Genomic DNA, 19,310 nt, shown 5'->3' with positions numbered 1-19,310 from the left:
TACATCTCAGAATCGAGGGGAGCTTGCCTTTGGGAGGGAGTGACTTAATTTCCTTCACAATAGGAAAAAAAAAATAGTCGAGGTCCTACTGAAACTCAGCTATGTTTCCAGAACTCGGAATATTTCAAATTTTGAAAAAATTTCCCGGTGCATATATGATATATTACTTAACAGTCAGTGGGGAGTGAAGCTGCCCCATTTCAAAAAAAAAAAAAGTTAATATTTCCTTCAAAGGTGTGGACATTCACAGTAAGTGGAATAAGTTAGGACTGAAAATTGTGCCTCATAAGGTCAGGTCAGGTTTTGTAACCAAATGGTATGCCACATCGTGGGAAAACTATCAGTTTCCAGAGCTTTGGGGGACATCAGAATTGCAGATAAAAGATGGTGGACCATGGAATAAAACTCTTACTAGGAATGGGAATAAGATCTCTGGTGCACAGGCCAAGAGAGAACAGGGCCTGGTGAGCATCAAGCTGCTCTGTAAATGGAGGGGAACATCATCAAGAATAGTGTCAGAGCCCAGGGTCTGTCTGATTCTCTGTTCTGCAATCCTAGGGAAGTCTGGTTTTCTGGTTCTGAGGAGGGGGGCAGTCAGCCCAACCCTAGATGAAGAATGGAAAAGGATCATGGGTTTGATTACTGGGAGCTTGGCAAAATGAGGAGAAGGCTTGTGGAGTACCAGGCTGGGTGACAAGGCCGACCACATTTGGAGAGTATGTTACCCTGAGCAAGGAATTTCTTCTGATTCACCCTATTTCTGCATGTGAGATCGGCACCTGGTTACAGGAATCTGGATCTCCCCTGAGATGGGCTGGGGGCCATACTCTCTAGACTGGACATTGGTTTTATTCTCATCTCATTTGATGAGGCAAGGGTTGTGACTGGAAGGCCAGGATAGTTCAACCCGATGGCTTGCCTGATCTCCATTTCCTAGCCCCAGGCCCCTCAAAACCAAAGAAGGGGCTCCCCTCTTTCAGCCCAGTGAAAAAGTAATTGAGATAGTGGAAGGGATGAAACATACTTTTTCCCAGTGCTCGGTGTGTGCTTTCCCACTCTGTGAAGACATGCTTGAGTTTTTAGAACATAACATGCTTTGCTATGCATCAGAGCCTTTGAACTTGATGTTCCTACTGCTGTCAGCACCCTTCCCCCAGACCTTTCTACATCTGGCTTCTGGTCATCCAGGTCCCAGCTCAAATGTTATGTCTTTAAAGAGGCCAGCAGCCCTTCATAATTTACCTTCTCCATCAAAACCTCCTTGCTGTCTTCATAACTCTCACTTCCTTCTTTTTTTTTTCAGATTTATTTATTTATTTTAGAGAGGGGAAGGGAGGGAGAAAGGGAGAGAAACACTAATGTGTGGTTGCCTCTTGAGTGCCCCCCACCAGGGACCTGGCCCACAACCCAGGCATGTGCCCTAGACTGAGAATCAAAGCAGCGACCCTTTGGATCGGAGGCCAGTGCTCAATCCACTGAGTCACACCAGCCAGGGCTCACTTCCTTATGATATTAGTAATTTTCCTATCTCTTCTGACATGTTTTACCCCCAGTACATCAACTACACAAGGATAGAAATCTTTATGTTTTTCCCCCAGCATTGCCCTAGTGCCTATCACAGTGCAAGGTAAACAGTTGGAGTTGATTCATACTTCTCAAATGAAGGTGAGATTAAGGCTTAGGAATCAAGCCTTGATTAAATCTTGCTTCAACACCCCCACCCAGCTACATATACTCGTTGTGCCTCACTTGCCTCCTCTGTGAAATGGACATATTAAGATTAGTTAATAGATGTGTAACTAGATGGAAATAGTGCAAGTGAAGCCAGTAGCAGGGATAAGGCCAAGTAAATGGTGGCTGGGGTTACTATTGTTAGTCTCCTGAACTGGGGCTCAGCAGTCCTTTCCTTACTTCTGTGGAACCATACCTCTACCAAGCTCTGAGTCAGGGTCCACTTCTTCACCTCTTTTTTAAAGATGTTATTTATTTATTTTTAGAGATAGGGGAAGGAAGGGAGAAGGAGAGGGAGAGAAACATCAATCAGTGGCTTCTCTCACACCCACCCCAACAGGGGTCAGCAAACCAGGCATTTGCCCTGGCCAGGAATTGAACCAGCCACCCCTTGGTTTGCAGGATGATGCCCAACCAACTGAGCCACACCGAAGTGGCTCACCTCTTTATAACCCAACTCCCAGCCTGGCTTTGTAGTCCTTCTCTCCTCTCGAGGGCTGCCCTGGATGCTCACTCACATTCTGGTCCTTTCATTTCTCTCCCCACTCCTGGCCCCTCCCCATAGGAGTGAAAACTGCCCACTGACCACAGCTTCCCTTGTTGGAGAGATGAGGCCAAATGTTCAGGATGTGGTGACAGCGAAGGTGACTGCATATTTCTGGCCTCAGACAGCACCGGTTTGGGGGCTACCCAGATTGGAGTCCTCCTGGCCATATAAGCCTGGGCTTTAGGGCTCTGTTCCCAGGATGGAGGAAACTCTGGCCTCTCCCAGGACTGGGAACGCCCAGCATGTGGCTTGTGCACACAAGTACGGCTGCAGTTTGTCACCATCTATGGAAGAGGGGGGAGAAGCCTAAAGGTTCTAACAGCTGTTTTTAGTCCAGCCCGCTGAGTCACACCTACCTGGCTCCACCCCAAAGGGGCCCCAGGGCCCCAGCTCTTGCCCTGAGGGTGTCAGACCGGAAGTAAGAGACCACAGGCTCCTGAAGAAGGAAGCCACCCAGTTTCTAGCCTTGCTATCCAGCCACTGCCAAGGGTCTAGGTGATTCAGGGCCAAGGCTGTGGGTATAACTGTTGTTCTCTCACCATAACAGGCCCCCCTCTGCATTCCACACACATGCTCAATAATTATCTGTGAGCCCTGCACACCTCCAAAAAGAAGTGAAATTAATGACTGGGTAGAGAAGCAGGAGTTCTCGAAGAGAAACAGTGGGGAGAAAGCATGCTGGGCTGAGGACCGGCAGAAGCAAAAGCCCTTCTAGAAGCATGAAAGAAGCAGCATTTATCAGTGGTTGCAAGAAGAGGCCCTCTTCAAAACAGGATTGACCCTCCCCCTCCTTTACCAGGTGGACTTGGGAGCCCCACCCAGCCTAGAGCACCTGGCAAGTCAAGACAGATCGGCAGATTTATTACCTCCCCACCCCGAAACGCCAGGCTGGCGGGTCTGGAAGGGCTATGACACCATGAGGGGAGTATGGGCTGGTCAACTGTGCAGCAGGAGGGGGGACAAGGCCAAGTGGTGGTTCTGCTTGCAGTGCTAATGCATGGCTGAGGGAGCAAGCCTGGTTCAAGTGAGCATGCAGCCATCAGATGTTAGATGATGCTTAGTGCCTCCGCCTTCCAGCTGCCATCTCCAGAGCAAGCTGTGTGGCCCCTGGGACACCTAGGGCCTGCGAGAGCCGTTCCTGGCTAGGCACCAGCCAGGGTCCTGGGGAACCCGGGGATTGGTGGTCTGTGTCCCCCTGGCAGAGCTCAGGAGGAGGAACAGTGTGGCTGTCAGCTGCCCCCTCTGGGCTAGGCTCTGAGCTGCCCCAGGTCTTGGGTGTTGTACAGGATTGAGGCTGCTGAAGTGGGGAGGCGCTGGCCCTAGGCGATCTCATCACCTCTGGTCCCCCAGGATCTGGACTGCAATCTGAGAATGGTAGGAATGCAGATTAGATTAAGTGACAGGGTAGGGTACAGAGAGCTGGGACTCAGGGTGGCCAGGAGAATCTTCAGTGCTGAAGGAGACAGAGACAACGCCCCTTAGAAAAACCTTCCATCAAGGCCTGGACATATCCCCTCAGGAAAAAATACCACCCCACAAGACCCCCAATATCTCCTTTCTAGAGACCCAGCCCCTCCTGGATCCAGAACACACAACTCAGAAATCATTTCCCACAATACCCAACGGAAATCAAACCCCTCCCATCTAAGTTCCCAAACTCTCCTCTTGCACAACCCACCTCCCTCTAATCCCTGCCCCTCCCCTTATGAACCCCTTGTCTTTAGGAACTAGACCCCCTACCTTCTACATCCCCATCCCATCCCCTTGCTGCTAATATCACTCAGACTTCTCCAAGGTCCACGACCCTTCCTTTTGAATACCTGCTTTTATTCCAGGCCCCTTCCTTCCTCCCCACTCCCACTACCTTCCTTTTGAAATCCACCTTTATTCTCATCATGGGACCCTGCCTTCCCTGACCCTACTTTTGAGAATGCCATGACCCCCTCACAGACACCAAACTCCCAACCCTCCCCACTGAGACCACCTAACCCATCTCACCCAGGACCCCAGACTTTCTCTACCCTGCAACCCTTTCTATCCCCTCACAGATCCCAGACCCCTCTCCCCTGGGAAACCCACCGTCTCCTTTCCGAGGTCTTCCCCCCATCTCAGGCTTGCTGTGGTGCGTATCAAGAGGTCTGCTCAGCACGAGGTGGAGCCGGGACCCACCTGTGTGAATTCGCTCCACAACCTGGGCATGGGTGAGGCCCTGAGTTGACTGTCCATTGACATGGAGCACAAGGTCACCGGGCTACAGAAGTAAAAAGTGATGGGTGTTGTAGGAAGGGCAGATTGGGAGCACCCCAACAAAGGATGAGGTCGGGGGTAGCACCATGGAATGGAGGGTGCTTTATGGCTCACCTGCAAATGACCACAGCGCTGTGCCGGCCCGTCCTTCAGCAGCCCGCGTATTGCCAGTGGAGTGTCTGTACCTGCGTCTCGGCCTCCACTTAGTGTGAGGCCAAAGCCTGCAGAACCACGAGCCAGCTCCACACAGAACGGACCAGAGGCCTGAGGCGGCTTCGAAGCCTTAAACTGAGTCACTTGGGATGGCGCCGTGCGTGTACCCAAGGTCTCTGACCGACGATGCTGGAGTAAGGACACGAGTGTACATACATTGCCAGTCTCTAGGCACATGACCTCGATTAGGAGGACTAGGTGGTACCTGAGGCCGTTGTTCCATGAAAGTGGGATTAGGCAAGCGACTGTCCGTGACCTCTATGTCCGCAGAATCCAGCTCGTTAGTGGCTGGGGAATGAAAGATGAAATCCAGGGTCCAACTGTATGTAAACTACCAAGGTCCTACCCCATGAGTTGCCATTCTAGCCTTATCTCATTAACTTGCATCTAGATTGCACAGACAGAATCGCCCACCCATTTAGTGAGGCTCTGCATACTCATATCACTGTCTTGATCTCAATTTCTTAAATAATTATCCTGGGCCCAGCTATTTGAATCATTCTCCATACATTCCTACTTCCCTCTAATAACATGCAGACCCCCAACCCTCAAATAAACCATAGGTCCACCTTGGAGGGTGCATAGCCAGGCTCCTGAACAATTCCAGGCTCCACTCTTTTATAGTCTATAAATCTCAACCAATCCTGTCATTTCCAGCCCCACCTCAAGCATTTATAGGCTCTACCCTAAGCTAAGTGCCCTCCATTCAAAGCCTCCTTCACGAAGATGAGGAGGATCCTTGCATCCTCAACTAATTTTTCAACACTCACCTACTGCAATAACCCTCCCAGTGTCACTTCCTAGAGGAATATGCTAGGGTAACCCCAAGTCCCAGCCACCTCGAATCCCCCGCTCCAAACCGGGTCCTCCTAACTCACCTACCACTTCATAACCTGGCTGCATTCCGAACCCGCCACCCGGGAAGGCCCCGCCCCAACACGCACCGTCCTTGGGGCGCAGGCGCAATGTGGCGCCCGCCCTGCGAACCAGCGCCGCCACGTCGGCCGCAGCTCGGGCCGCCAGGGGGCGCGCGTCCAGCCGCGACAGGAGCTGCCGGGCGCTGGGACTGGCCCGCTGGGGAGCGCGGCGGCCTGCGCGGGAGGGGGCGGGGGAGAATAGGTCAGCACAGACCCCGAGCCTCGGTGCACCACCACACTCCTCTACGTCCGAAGACCTAGATGCTCCTCAGGGTCCCCGGAGACCTCAGGCCCTCCCTCGATAGTTCCGGAGGCCGCCGACTGTCCCTCTCATCTGCCGCTAGCCCCAGCCATCCCGTGTGCTCCCGTGGACCCCCGCCGGTCTTCACGGTATCCCTGGCGGCAGCTACGTGACCGCAGTATTCCTGGACACTCCGAAGACCGTGTGACTATCTCTGGAACTTTCCGACTGCCCCTTCGTCACCCCTGATTCCAAACTCTTACCCCCGCAATATCAGGAGGGTCCCCGATTTCCCCAGATGTCCTAAGAGAACACGGTCTGCCCCCCTGTGGCCCCGGGACTCAGGACTCACCCTCCAGATGCCCTAGGCAATCCTCATGGCCCACGCCGGGGCCCCAGATTGCCCTCCGCTTATCCCCAGAGGCCCCAGTCTAAGCCCCTGCCATTCGCTGCAGACCCTGAAGTGCTCAGGCATCCCCAGTGACCCCAAGCAGACCCCTCCAGCACATCTCCCCGGAGACTCCTGAGAGCCCCCGGAGCTGGTGCGCAGCCCCGTGGCGTGGCGCGGGTGCAAGTGCTGAGAGGGGGCCTCGAACCCAGCCCGGGTCTCTTGGCCCCTGTCCCCAGCCGCCGCCATCGCCGCCGCCACCACCGCTGCCTGGGTACCAGGCTGCCTGGTTTACCACCTATCCAAAGGGAACGGAGAAGGAACAGACAGGCGGGGCGAGGTGCGGCGGGGACGCGCCCATCTCACCCCCACCCCAGTACCTCCTCTGCTCCCCCTAGGGTCTGTGGTGTCCCCCGCACGCGGCTCCATGACCCAGAGTGGTCCGGGTGGACACAGAGCCGCCAGCGATACGTTCTGAGCGCCCGTGTGCGCGCGCTCACCTGGCTGCCAGCCCGGGCCTGGACGCAGTGAGGCCAGCCTGTTCCGTGCCGGGCACCCCAGCCCGCGCGATGACCTACCTGGCGGCCCACAAGGAGGCGTGGCTGTGGGCGCCCGCGCTGGGCCTCGCTGTGCCTCAGGGGCGCCTCTGTTATCCCAGGACCCTGGACTAGGGTCCTCCTGCCACCCAGAGGATGTTGTTACTTCATGTATGAAAAGGGGAAGCTGATACCCAGAGAAGTTGAGGGCCCTGCCTGAGCCCTGACACCTAAAAAGGGGATGCAAAACTGGAACCCAAGTTATCTGGGAATTCTGTCACCTCCAACAGAGCTTTGCACATAGCAGACACTCAGTAAATTTGCAATGAGTATCTGCCAAACCCATCCCTACTGGGGAACTGGAAGAGTATGGGTGGCTGGGGAGGAGCCACCCTTGGAACCTTTAGGGCCATGGCAGGGCCTATGGCCCTGAGCCTGATAGGGCTGTGGGCTCAAAAACGGGAGAAGGATAGGCTCCATGAAGAGTGCAGAGACAGTAGTGGGGTCCTGTACTTGAGGAGGCTTTGAAGGCACCTGGGTTGCAGGGGACACCAACCAATAAGAAGGGAAAAATGAAGCCCTTCCGAAGTTTGAGAAGGTGGAGGTGGGGTCTGGGGACATAGTGCTCAAGGGGAGAGCACCTGCACACAGTACTACTGTAGTGGAGGGAGGAATGCAGACCAGTGAGAGATGGCCTGTGGCCACCACTTCGTGGAGAAAGATACTGAGGGCTGGAGGGGCTCAGGCACCTGCCCAGAGCCCAGCAGCCTGTTGACAACAGTACTGGTCTCAGGCAGCTAGCTCATCCCCAACACTCACTTGGTCCATGATTATTCCACTGTGGGCCGTGGACATACTGTCCTGATGTCCATTATGGCTGGCTGGGCAACCTTTCTCATCTACCTGTCAGGGTCCCACTGTTGTCATAGGTGAAGGAGGCTGAAGGTCTTTGTTTTCATTCCTCCTGCAGGCTCCTGCCTCTCCCACTTCTGACCTGGCCTTGTCTGTGGAGGTACATACTGGACCTCCTTCACTGCTCCACCCCATTCTTGAGACTTCAGGCATTGCAGACGAAGGGAGCAGCTTCCATTCCTGGGCTTGGGGTTTCCAGAACTGATGGATCGGGTAGGGAGGTGCTTACAGACTGGGGAACAGGAGACTGAGGTTCTGCAGATCCCTAATGGGTGGTCTTGCAGACTGCAGCATTATTGAATAGCTAGGATGCATGGATGGTGAGGGGAGGCTGCCAAGCATTGGGAAGCCTCAATGCTTCAGAAATAGGACAGAGAGCTTGACAACTGGATGGATGCTCAAGGGTCTGCAGGTGGGGAATTTCTTCCAGACTGAGAAATGCTTAGTCCTGGAAGATTCTGTGAAGCAATAGGGTGTCCAAGGACAGCCTCTAAGGATAAATTGTAGGGACAGGGGAAGGGATTCTCTGAGAGCGAGGTCAGAAGGGATGCAAATCTGGAGACAGTAGCAAGAATTGGGGTTGAGGTAACAGTGCTCTGGTTACTGAGAATGCTGGCAGGGTTGGAACCCGGACAGAAAGCAGAGCGAGGCCCAGCGCGGGCGCCCACAGCCACGCCTCCTTGTGGGCCGCCAGGTAGGTCATCGCGCGGGCTGGGGTGCCCGGCACGGAACAGGCTGGCCTCACTGCGTCCAGGCCCGGGCTGGCAGCCAGGTGAGCGCGCGCACACGGGCGCTCAGAACGTATCGCTGGCGGCTCTGTGTCCACCCGGACCACTCTGGGTCATGGAGCCGCGTGCGGGGGACACCACAGACCCTAGGGGGAGCAGAGGAGGTACTGGGGTGGGGGTGAGATGGGCGCGTCCCCGCCGCACCTCGCCCCGCCTGTCTGTTCCTTCTCCGTTCCCTTTGGATAGGTGGTAAACCAGGCAGCCTGGTACCCAGGCAGCGGTGGTGGCGGCGGCGATGGCGGCGGCTGGGGACAGGGGCCAAGAGACCCGGGCTGGGTTCGAGGCCCCCTCTCAGCACTTGCACCCGCGCCACGCCACGGGGCTGCGCACCAGCTCCGGGGGCTCTCAGGAGTCTCCGGGGAGATGTGCTGGAGGGGTCTGCTTGGGGTCACTGGGGATGCCTGAGCACTTCAGGGTCTGCAGCGAATGGCAGGGGCTTAGACTGGGGCCTCTGGGGATAAGCGGAGGGCAATCTGGGGCCCCGGCGTGGGCCATGAGGATTGCCTAGGGCATCTGGAGGGTGAGTCCTGAGTCCCGGGGCCACAGGGGGGCAGACCGTGTTCTCTTAGGACATCTGGGGAAATCGGGGACCCTCCTGATATTGCGGGGGTAAGAGTTTGGAATCAGGGGTGACGAAGGGGCAGTCGGAAAGTTCCAGAGATAGTCACACGGTCTTCGGAGTGTCCAGGAATACTGCGGTCACGTAGCTGCCGCCAGGGATACCGTGAAGACCGGCGGGGGTCCACGGGAGCACACGGGATGGCTGGGGCTAGCGGCAGATGAGAGGGACAGTCGGCGGCCTCCGGAACTATCGAGGGAGGGCCTGAGGTCTCCGGGGACCCTGAGGAGCATCTAGGTCTTCGGACGTAGAGGAGTGTGGTGGTGCACCGAGGCTCGGGGTCTGTGCTGACCTATTCTCCCCCGCCCCCTCCCGCGCAGGCCGCCGCGCTCCCCAGCGGGCCAGTCCCAGCGCCCGGCAGCTCCTGTCGCGGCTGGACGCGCGCCCCCTGGCGGCCCGAGCTGCGGCCGACGTGGCGGCGCTGGTTCGCAGGGCGGGCGCCACATTGCGCCTGCGCCCCAAGGACGGGGGGGTGTCCTTGTTCCGTACACGACTACGAGTCTCTTACAGGAGGTCTATTTTATTAGCATTACCAGAGCTTGTCGAGTATTAAATCTGGCATCTGCAGGCATCATTGACATGTCTATTGCTTAGGGTATTTATTTATTTTACATCTTTATTATTTATTATTGTACACAACTGGCATTCAGTTTTTTTTAATTATCTTACCCACACTTCCCACACCAGTAGAGCACAGTCACGTGCACAAAGTAGACAATCAATAAATAGCTGTCAAATTCCTACACGAAGGAATGAATACCCGGTAAGAATGAGTCCACTTCCTACCACTCCTAACTTTCTGAAGAATTGTATTTCCCGTATGCAGGGCGCGACGCAGTTCTGTGAAGTAAAAGAGCGACACTTACTTCCCACCGCCCTGTAACCGCCTTGTCTGTCAGATGCCGCAATGTTTTGTGGGAAAAGTAGTTCTAGAGCTCGTCCTTCGGCCCCCAGCAAACTTAGCCTAAACTAAACTTCCCAGCAAGCCTTGCACCCGCCTGGGAAGAGAGGCAAGATGGCGGAACGCGAAGAGGGTGTTTTGCAGTCCGCTGGACACTCCACTGCCCCAGTTTCGTTCACCTTCAGTCGCACTGCCGCCCGAAAGCGGCTGGCCGACCGTGGAGTCGGCATGGGTGCGGCTCCAGAAGAGAAGGATTTCTTGAGGACCGTGGAAGGGAGAAAATTGCAGAGGTGATGCTCTGGGTCTTTCATCCCTTGGAAATAGGTTGCGGTGGGTGCAAGCGGGAGGGTGCAATCAGAATTGATTGTTTTGGTGACAGTGGCCTGGAAAGCCTATGTATATCTGAGGAAACTCGTGGAGGCGAGGAGACTAGAGTTTGTAGGACAACTGAAGAAATTGAGACTGATGGCCGTGGGGATTGGCAGGAGAGAATACATCCTGAGAGGGAGTGTCTTTAGGATTTGGGAACCCTGAGGTGTCTGCGTTCTGAGAGAAGGAAAGGAGAGAATGACAGGACCCTTAATGTCTCACCTGAAGTGGTGGGGCTTCTCCGGTATGGGGAATGGGATGGAGTGGCAGATTGGGGTTGGGGGAGGCCATCATCAACTTAATTCGGAAAGGAGAAGGAGTAGTATGGTCAGTGAGTCCTGAGCCACACCCCCAGCTTAATTCGGGGGGTCTGAGGAAAGGGGAGGCTTCACGAAGAGAATCTACCATCGGGAGGTTGGTGTGGATCCTGGAAATAGAAGGAGAGTGTGGACTTAAGGTGGTCATTTGTGGGTCATTGTGGAAGCCATGGACTGAGGACTGATTCCTCAAAGGCACAATTAAGAGTTGGGTGTGGAGAAGGGAATCCAAAGAAGGCACCATCAGAGACATAACTGGAGAACCAGACAGAACAGAGGGAGAGTGTGGTTTGTGGGACAGGGTGGGGGTGAGTTTGGCTCTTGTGTTTTCTCTGAATGAAGGGGTGTAGCTCAGCACCCACTGACCATACTACTCTCCAGACCTTATTCCTCTGTGTCCACATCAGTGTGAATCCCTCAGAAGCCCCCAAGGAACTCGTCATCCCTTTGATTCAGAGTGGCTCTCGAAGACAGCCACCAACCCAGGCCCCTGGCCCATCCACAGATGTGGAGGCCAGGGCAGATGGGATGCTTTCCCAGGCTGTGAAGGAGCTCATTGAGGGTGAGTGATCCCCCTTTGCCTTGCTCTGGTGAAGGAATGGGAGAAAAGTAGAAGGATATGGTGGGACCTCATTGCTCACTCCCATTCTTCCTTAGAATCCAAGAAGTCTCTGGAGGAGAGAGAGAATGCAGGTGTCGACCCCACGCTCGCTATCCCTATGATCCAGAAAAGATGTACCCCCAATGAGGAAGGGTCAGACAACGAGCCCCAGGCTGAGACAGTGAGCTGGCCCCTCACCCCCCTTCTATCCCAGCCTTTCTTTTCCATGTCTGCCAGCCTCACCTCCCTGCACATCTTTCAGGGAAAGCCTGTATGTACTAGAGGCCTGCTGCCTATTCCTTTCTCCTTCCATCCTTTGGAATGTTAGAGGTACACCAAGGAGACTGAACGGGAAGGAGTGGAATGAGTAAAAGGGATGGGTAGTAGATGAGGTCAGAAGTGGGGATTAAACCAGGTAGGGCCTTGTGGGGCATGGTAAGGACTTTGGATTTTACTCTGAATGAGATGAGAGCCATGAGAGGGCTCTGAGCATAGAAGGGACAATACTTATGATTTGACAGGATTTCTCTGGCATCTGTGAGCAGAAAAAAATTAATAAGCCGAGATGGAAGCAAGGAGACCAGTAGTCCAGGCTAGAGTTGATGGAGACTGAGACCAGAGTGGTAGGACCAAGACCTGGAAGGTCAGGTAGGGTTTAGTGAAAAAGGGGAGAGCAGGGTAAGTACTCCTAATGGCAGCAACAACCCAGACAATGGCATGGTGGCAGGAAGTTGATGTGGTATGTCTCCAATAGTGAGACAACTTATGGGGTGTCTGGAATGAGTATCAAGAATTGAGGGGGTGATGATGGGAGGTGAGAACATGACAGGTGACGGCTGTGTCTACAAGGTTTGTGCCTTTCATAGCTGTGGACTTAGTCTTTTACCTCTTCATTCACAATTTGTTTTCAAATTTTTTATTTTCACACAGAGGAGAAGGGAGGAAGAGAGGGAGAGAAGCATCAATGTGTGATTGCCTCTCCTATGCCCCTACTAGGGATCTGGCCTGCAACCCAGGCATGTGTCCTGACTGGGAATCAAACCAGCAACCCTTTGGTTCACAGGCCAGCACTCAATCCACTGAGCTATACCAGCCAGGACCACAATTTTTTTTTGAGATGCTTCTTTGGAGCCTAGTTTTCTTACAGCCCCAGACCACCATCTCTTTTGACTGAACAGTTCTCATGAGCCTTCAGGTGTCCTCTGGTTTCTTTCATCATTCATAAAAGAGAAAAAAAAAACTTTTACTTCACTCTCCATCCTGTTCTAGCTTTGGCCTCATTTCTCTCATTTTTTCTCTTCTTGCAGCCTTCCACATCTCAATTGATCACAATTTTATCCATCCCTCCTCTCAGCCACTTTTTTTAAAAAGTTACAAAAGGAAGAAAAAATTTAAATTAAAAAAAAAAAACCTTTGACTCCCTCTTTATCTTATACCCCATAAAATGTCAGCAGAATTCCATCGTGTCCCTTTCCAAAATACATGTAGAATCTGACCACTCCTCCCCATCACTACCACCAACCAGCATGCTGGTCTGAACCACTAACATGTCTCATCCGGACTGTTACAGTTTCTTACTTGCTGGTCCTCCTTGTGTTTGCCACCCTCTTGTGACTCCTGCTGAGCTCTCCTAATTAATTTCTTATCATTCTTCTCTGCCTCCACATCTCTGTTTCAGTCAGTTTGACTATCATGATGCTTCTCACACATACCAAATCTTCCCCTGCCTCAGGGCCTTTGCTCTTCACTGTTCTCCCTGCTTGAAACACTCTTTCTTATATCCTCATGGCTTTCTGCCATCTCCTTCTGGCTTCTGCGCAAATACCAACTCAGTGACACTGCATTCTTCATATTTTTCATCTCCTTAACCTGCTTAATTTTCCTGCATATAACTTACCAAAACCTGACATACCACGTTTTGTGTATTTTATTTATTCTGTGTCCTACAACTGGAACATAAATCCTATAGGGACAGGATTTTTTGTCTGTTTTGTTCACTATTTTATCCCTAGCACCTAGAACAGTACCTGTACCTTGTAAGCATTTGTTGAAGGACTGACCTGGAGAATTAAAGGAGGGATGGCAAGAGGAAATCAAAAGTTACTCGTGAGTCCTGACTGGTGTGGTTCAGTTAGTTGGGTGCTGCCCCTCAAACCCCGAAAGGTCACCAGTTCAATTCCTCATTGGGGCACATGCCTGGGTTGTAGGTTCAGTTCCCATTCAGGGTGCATGCCAATTAATATTTCTCTCTCATATTAATGTTTTTCTCCCACATTGATATTTCTCTCCCTCTCTTCCTTCCCCTCCCTCTAAAAAATAAATAAAATATTTTATTTATAAAAGCTAACTTGAGCTGACTAGAAAAGAAGCATTGAAGCCCTGGCTGGCATAGCTCAGTGAATTGAGCGCGGGCTGCAAACCAAAGTGTCGCAGGTTCGATTCCCAGCCACGGTACATGCCTGGGTTGCAGGCCATAACCTCCAGCAACCGCACATTGATGTTTCTCTTTATCTCCCTCCCTTCCCTCTCTAAAAATAAATAAATAAAATCTAAAAAAGAAAAAAGAAAAGAAGAATTGAAGGTCACCAGTAGGTGATAGCAAATTCACATCAGAGGGCCTATGATAAGCAAAGCCTGACTGTCATTCCTCCACCTGAACCCACAGGTGCCCAAGGAGGCCGATTACGAGGCAGTCCCTGTGGAGGCATATGGGCTGGCCATGTTGCGGGGCATGGGCTGGAAACCTGGCCAAGGCATCGGCCGAACCTTCAGTCAGTGAGTTCTGGGGTAGGGCCATGGGGACAACAGACAAGGCAGTGAATGAGACCCCTGTGGTTATCATCCATCCAGAACCATCTAGTCATGGGACGGGCACATTACCATCGTAACCGATTCAGTAGTCTCTTCCACTACTATTTCAAATTCCTGTTTGCCCTTTGAAACTCCATAATGGGATTCCATTTATGGAAAGATTGCCTGTCTGGGCATCAGCTTCCTTATGTGAAAAATGGGGGCTCCCCTCCTTCCAGAGCAGGCTCACATCTTTCCCTTCCCCCTTCATCTCCCAGGTGTGTTACCTTTAACTTTCTGTATCCTAACAGTGTCCCCAGCTTTAGTAAGTGTACATCAAAATTTTAAAAATGAGGATAATAACAGCATTGACTTCCCAGGTCTGTTGTGATAGTTCAGTGAAATTATACATGTAAAGTACTCACAGTAGGTGCTGACCCCAAATAAGCACAGACTAGACATTTGTTATCATCACACAGACTTATAATCCCTTCTCTACAGTTCTAAATGCCAAAGAATTCTGAAAACCAGTTTTTTTTCATAAACCTTTTGGCAGCAAAATGTGACCCGAATTGACAGTGTTTTATAGTATGTTTTACCTGCTAGGGGTGAATATCTCTATGGTTTCCCCTGTACAAATAGTGTATTTGGCTATATTATATATCTTATGTAATGGATGGCATACGTAGCACATTTTTAGGCTGAGCCAAATGAAATTGCCATTTCTGTAGGTCAGAAGCAATCCTGACGTGAAATGGGGGAGTACATTCTTAAAAATACAGAAAGGGTGGAATTTGGGTAGGGGTTGGGGGCAGGTAGAGCATTGAAGACTGTAACATCCCCCAACAAGCTCATATTCTGTGCTCCCTATAGAGTGGTGAAGCCTCGTGTCAACTCACTGAGGCCTAAAGGGTTAGGGCTGGGCGCCAGCCTGACTGAGGTCCAGGCCCTGGCCTCCAGTGGCCCCCACCGCCTGCCAAAGCCAGATGAGGAACAAGAGAAAGATAAGGAAGACCAGCATCAAGGACTGGTTCCTGGAGGAGCTGTGGTGGTTCTTTCTGGCCCTTACCGAGGCCTCTATGGGAAGGTAAGGAACCAAGATGTTCCTGGAGCCCAAGACAGGCAGCAGGGAAGATTTATGTGAGGGACAGAACTAAGAAGAATTGGGTTTGGGGTAGAAAGCCTGGAAGTCCTTGTCTTTTGGGCCTGCCTGGCTCATTGCCTCATTTGGTAACTCAGGACCACTTGCTAGGTCTTTCTGAGCCTCAGTTTCTAGCTTAAGGGGAGAGAATGCTATATGCCACAAGTCCCTAAGGATTAAATGCTTAAAGTATGTCTAAGAACCACAGTCTGGTGGGGGAGATACAAGGACCTATTCCAGTCTCAGACCTCAGGGATCAAATTCAGCTGGGAGAGACATAGTGATCAAGCCTGGTCTTCACTCTCAGGGGTCACAATCTACTGCAGAATACACAGGGGTCAAGCCGATTAGAGGTAGGGGTGGACAGCTTGGTCCTAGAAATGTGGGTCGAGTCTGCTCAACATTTGCCTAACTTCTTCCTCTCAACACTTCAGGTGGAAGGCCTTGACCCTGACAATGTTAGAGCCATGGTTCGTTTGGCTGTGGGGAGCCGCATGGTGACTGTTAGTGAGTACTGCCTACAGCCTATCTCCCAGAAGGAATTTGATAAGAACTCCTTGGATCTCAGTAAGTGAGCCTCTTTCCTAGCTGTGGGAATTAGAGAAGCATCCCAGAGGGTGGCAGGGCCTGTCTTGGGCAGGTGTTAGATCTGCAGAGGGGAGGGGCAGCCAGGTCTGCCTGGCAGGTATGCCTGGTCAGAGGTCAGGAGGTGAGAATAGAGAGAGTGCTTTCTTCAGTTTGACTGAATAAAGTTTGACCTAGTAACCCCGAGTCTTTAGCCTCTTTCTAAAGGAGAAGAAACAAGTGTGCAAGCTAGTTTCTACCCCCAGAGGTTTTTGTCTATTTAGGGCGATGAACCTCTCTTTTGCTAGGGAGTGAGAACAGCTAGGACTGAGGAATAACAGGAGGAAGGCATTTTAGGCATGTTGGTAGAATGGGCAGTTTAGCAGGCGGGAGCAAGTAGAGCTCTCCAGGACTCCTAGCCCATGCTAGGCAGTTGATTCAGGTAGGCACTATCAGCACAGGCTGGGGTGATATTAAAAGGAAGACTTCCTGAAGGAGGCCAAGGCAGTTGAGAGGAAGGGGAAAGCATCCCAATAGTCCACGCAAAGGCATGATGGTAAGAGGGGACACTTTGGTGGATGAGAGGTGACCCAAGGCTGAGGTATGGCCTGGAAGGAAAGAAAAAGAGATACTGAAGCTCTTTCCTGGTTCTCCCCACGCCCTCTTGAATAGGCCAGGTGAGCAAAACTTCTCCAGGGCAAAAGAATGGAACACCCTCGTCGTCGTCACTAAAGGCCTTCCAGAATCAGGACCCCCCCACCCAGCGGGGAACAGAAGAGAGGAAGCGGAAACGCCTTCCAGACCGGTGGGGCCCTGAGCATCTTGGATTACAGAAGAAGATGAGGGAGTGTGGGGAGGCTCCACAGTCAGAGAAGGCTTCCAGGGCAAGGCAGATGCATAGAAGGAACTAGAAACAGCAGTATGGGTGGGTTCTACAGCATCAACAAAGGTGAGGTGACCAGAATGCATATCCGACTGAGCCTGGTGTCTGTCCCATCTCCACAGGCAAGACAGGCCTCCATCCAAGAGTGAGAAAGTGGCCTCCAGGAGACAGCACTGGTTGCACAGGGACCTGCGTGTGCGGTTTGTGGATAAACTGCATAAGGGTGGGCAGTATTACAACACCAAGGTGGGTACCCCACAGCCTAGGTTCACTTTTTCCCCTAGGGATTGAACCCCTTTCACTGTCGTAACATTCTCTCATCCCCTGACCCTCCCCCCAGATGACAATCGAAGATGTCCTCAGCCCAGATACTTGTGTATGTCGGACAGATGAAGGCCAGGTCCTGGAAGGTGAGTGTGAGGGATGGCCACTGGGTTGTTACCATCCTAGAGGCTGATCAAGAAGGCTGTCTGCCCTAGCTGGGTGGCTCATTTGGTTGGAGCATCATCCAGTACACCAAACAAAAAGGTTGCACCTTTGATTCCCAGTCAGGGCACATACCTAGGTTGCAGGTTCAATCCCCAGTCGGGGCACTTATAGGAGACAGCTGATTGATGTGTCTCTCTCACACTGATGTTTCTCTTCCTTCTTCCCTCCCTCCCTCCCTCCTTTTCTCTCTAAAAATCAATGAAAACATATCCTCAGGTGAAATTTTTTTTAGAAAGGCTGTCTGAGGCCAAGAGCCTGCCAAGGCAAAGCTGGGAGATTGGGCAGTTAAGGTTTTTTGCAAGGCCCAGCATCCTAACACAAAATTAGACACTTATTTGAGCCTCACTTTCCACATCTGCAAAATTAGCACTGAAATGGCCTATTTCTCCTTATTGTGACTGGTGCCCTATAAGGGTGTGTATTGAGCTCCTCTTATACGGCAGGGCTTACAACATGGTCACAGTAAAGTGTCTGTTATCACCACCGCCCATCACCATAATGTGTAAATGCCTCCTTTAGAACAACTATTGCTAGGAACTGTTCCTTAGGCTTTCTCATCTATGAAATGGGTGTGGTGGGACTCCCATCTGTCATTAGGGTACAGAGTGGCCACAGGGAATACAGAAAAGGCCCTTCTGACAGGACTCTGGCTGGGCTGGCCCTTGGCTGCAGACCTTACTCCCCTCTCTTTCTCTGTAGGTATCATGGAAAACATGCTGGAGACCCTCATCCCCAAGGTCCAGGGCAAACAGGTGATGGTAGTGCTGGGACCACAGGCTGGAAGGGTGAGTCCCAGACCTGGGAGTGGGAGCATGCAAGGGATGTGTTGAGGTCTGGGTTAGCCTAGCTGACTCTGCCTGTCCATACTCTAGGTGGGCCGTCTGCTGGGCTGGGACAGAGAACAGAGCCAGGCTGTGGTTCAGCTGCGGAGAGAGAATCGACTGGTAGAGCTTCACTATGATGCTGTCTGCGAGTACAGGGGCCCCAGTAACTCAGATGAAGACTGACCCATGGACTCATTCAGTTCCCCAGGCAGTTACCAGTTCTGTACAGTGTAAAAAGCCCATGTTTGTGAAGGTGGGGAGGCCATTGTCCACCCTGTACTTGGAGTGCAGCCCTGGGACAGGGACAGGGCACAAAATGGATAGACCAGAGGGAGGATGAAAACAAACCTAGTACTTACCAGCAGTTAGTATAAAATAAAAACCATTTCAAATACTTAGTAAAATGAAGAGCTCATAAGTGGTATGCTGAGCTGTGAGTGTAGGTAAGAGCCACACTGAGGTGGGAACCATTTCATTTTTCAGCCCCATTGCCCTGCTTGGGCTGCCAGACAGTTTAAAGGATTCATCCATCCAGGTGGCTCAGTTGGTTGGAGTGTTGTCCCATATACCAAAAGGTTGTTGGTTTGATTCCCAGTGAAGGTACATGCCTAGGTTTTGGGTTTGATGCCCAGTTGGGGCACATACAGGAAGCAACTGATCAATGTTTCTCACATCGATGTTTCTTTCTGTCTCTGTCTCCCCTCCCTTCCTTTTTCTTAAATCAATTAACATATCCTCGGGTGAAGATTTTAAAAAAAGAAAAAAAAGGATCCATGCCCTAGCTGGTGTGGCTCAGTGGACTGAGTACTGGTCTGCGAACCAGAGTTGCTGGTTTGATTCCCAGTCAGGGCACATGCCTGGGTTGTGTGCCAGGTCCCCAGTAGGGGGCGTGTGAGAGGCAACCACACATTGTTTCTCTCCCTCTCTCTAAAAATAAATAAATAAATAAATAAATCTTTAAAATAAAAATCCCTGGGTGGTGTGGCTCAGTGGACTGGGCACGAGCCTGCAAGGCAAAGGGCCACAGGTTCGATTCCCAGTCAGGGCAGGTGCCTGGGCTGCAAGCCAGGTCCTCGGTGAGGGGTGTGTGAGAGTCAACCACACATTGATGTTTCTCTCCCTGTCTTCCCTTCTCCTCTCTAAAAAAAGACTTTAAAAATTTTTTAATAAAAAAAAATTTAAAAAGGATCCATTTGCTCACAAGCTCACTTAGAACACAGAAGCTGTGAAATCTATCCCCTAAGCAGATAATATGGAGTCTGGAATACCTCTGGACAACTTTCTAAGCAAGA

General features: G+C 51.9%; 2 protein-coding genes across 4 annotated transcripts; one reads left to right on the top strand and one right to left on the bottom strand.

Annotated features, from left to right (window-relative positions):
• Positions 1–213: 213 nt before the first annotated feature.
• On the bottom strand, positions 214–6,778 carry MAGIX (MAGI family member, X-linked). Its single transcript, XM_036016991.1, has 6 exons — positions 6,665–6,778; positions 5,683–5,829; positions 4,944–5,026; positions 4,640–4,867; positions 4,358–4,529; positions 214–3,643 (listed from the first exon to the last, which is right to left on the bottom strand). The coding sequence occupies exons 1-6, from the start codon at positions 6,711–6,713 to the stop codon at positions 3,336–3,338; spliced, it is 987 nt and encodes a 328-aa protein (XP_035872884.1). The 5' UTR covers positions 6,714–6,778; the 3' UTR covers positions 214–3,335.
• A 1,661-nt stretch (positions 6,779–8,439) lies between these two features.
• Positions 8,440–18,440, top strand: GPKOW (G-patch domain and KOW motifs). 3 transcript variants are annotated; one of them, XM_036016985.1, is made up of 12 exons: positions 8,440–8,504; positions 9,460–10,330; positions 11,134–11,288; positions 11,384–11,508; positions 13,993–14,102; positions 14,991–15,204; positions 15,693–15,825; positions 16,495–16,627; positions 16,828–16,951; positions 17,046–17,115; positions 17,894–17,979; positions 18,067–18,440. In XM_036016985.1, exons 2-12 carry the CDS (start codon positions 10,155–10,157, stop codon positions 18,199–18,201), a joined length of 1,461 nt encoding a protein of 486 aa, XP_035872878.1. In that variant the 5' UTR covers positions 8,440–8,504; positions 9,460–10,154; the 3' UTR covers positions 18,202–18,440. The 3 variants fall into 3 exon arrangements, with proteins under 3 accessions (XP_035872878.1, XP_035872877.1, XP_035872879.1); XM_036016984.1 differs by lacking the exon at positions 8,440–8,504 and adding an exon at positions 8,511–8,624; XM_036016986.1 differs by lacking the exon at positions 8,440–8,504 and adding an exon at positions 8,521–8,624 and having other exon boundaries at positions 9,827–10,330.
• Positions 18,441–19,310: the final 870 nt, after the last annotated feature.

Source organism: Phyllostomus discolor, chromosome X, assembly GCF_004126475.2.
Source record: "Phyllostomus discolor isolate MPI-MPIP mPhyDis1 chromosome X, mPhyDis1.pri.v3, whole genome shotgun sequence".
Lineage (NCBI taxonomy): Eukaryota > Metazoa > Chordata > Mammalia > Chiroptera > Phyllostomidae > Phyllostomus > Phyllostomus discolor.
Note: the sequence above shows the minus strand (reverse complement) of the source record. Positions and strands in the feature narration are given on the sequence as shown.

Coding starts and splice junctions, on each gene's coding strand:
- GPKOW (XM_036016985.1), top strand. CDS start 10,155: ATGGCGGAACGCGAAGAGGGTGTTTTGCAGTCCGCTGGACACTCCACT. Junction 11,289..11,383: donor TGTGAAGGAGCTCATTGAGG/GTGAGTGATCCC, acceptor ATTCTTCCTTAG/AATCCAAGAAGTCTCTGGAG. Junction 15,826..16,494: donor TAAGAACTCCTTGGATCTCA/GTAAGTGAGCCT, acceptor CCTCTTGAATAG/GCCAGGTGAGCAAAACTTCT.
- MAGIX (XM_036016991.1), bottom strand. CDS start 6,713: ATGGAGCCGCGTGCGGGGGACACCACAGACCCTAGGGGGAGCAGAGGA. Junction 5,830..6,664: donor CCCTAGGGGGAGCAGAGGAG/GTACTGGGGTGG, acceptor CCTCCCGCGCAG/GCCGCCGCGCTCCCCAGCGG. Junction 5,027..5,682: donor GCGCCTGCGCCCCAAGGACG/GTGCGTGTTGGG, acceptor TTCATTCCCCAG/CCACTAACGAGCTGGATTCT.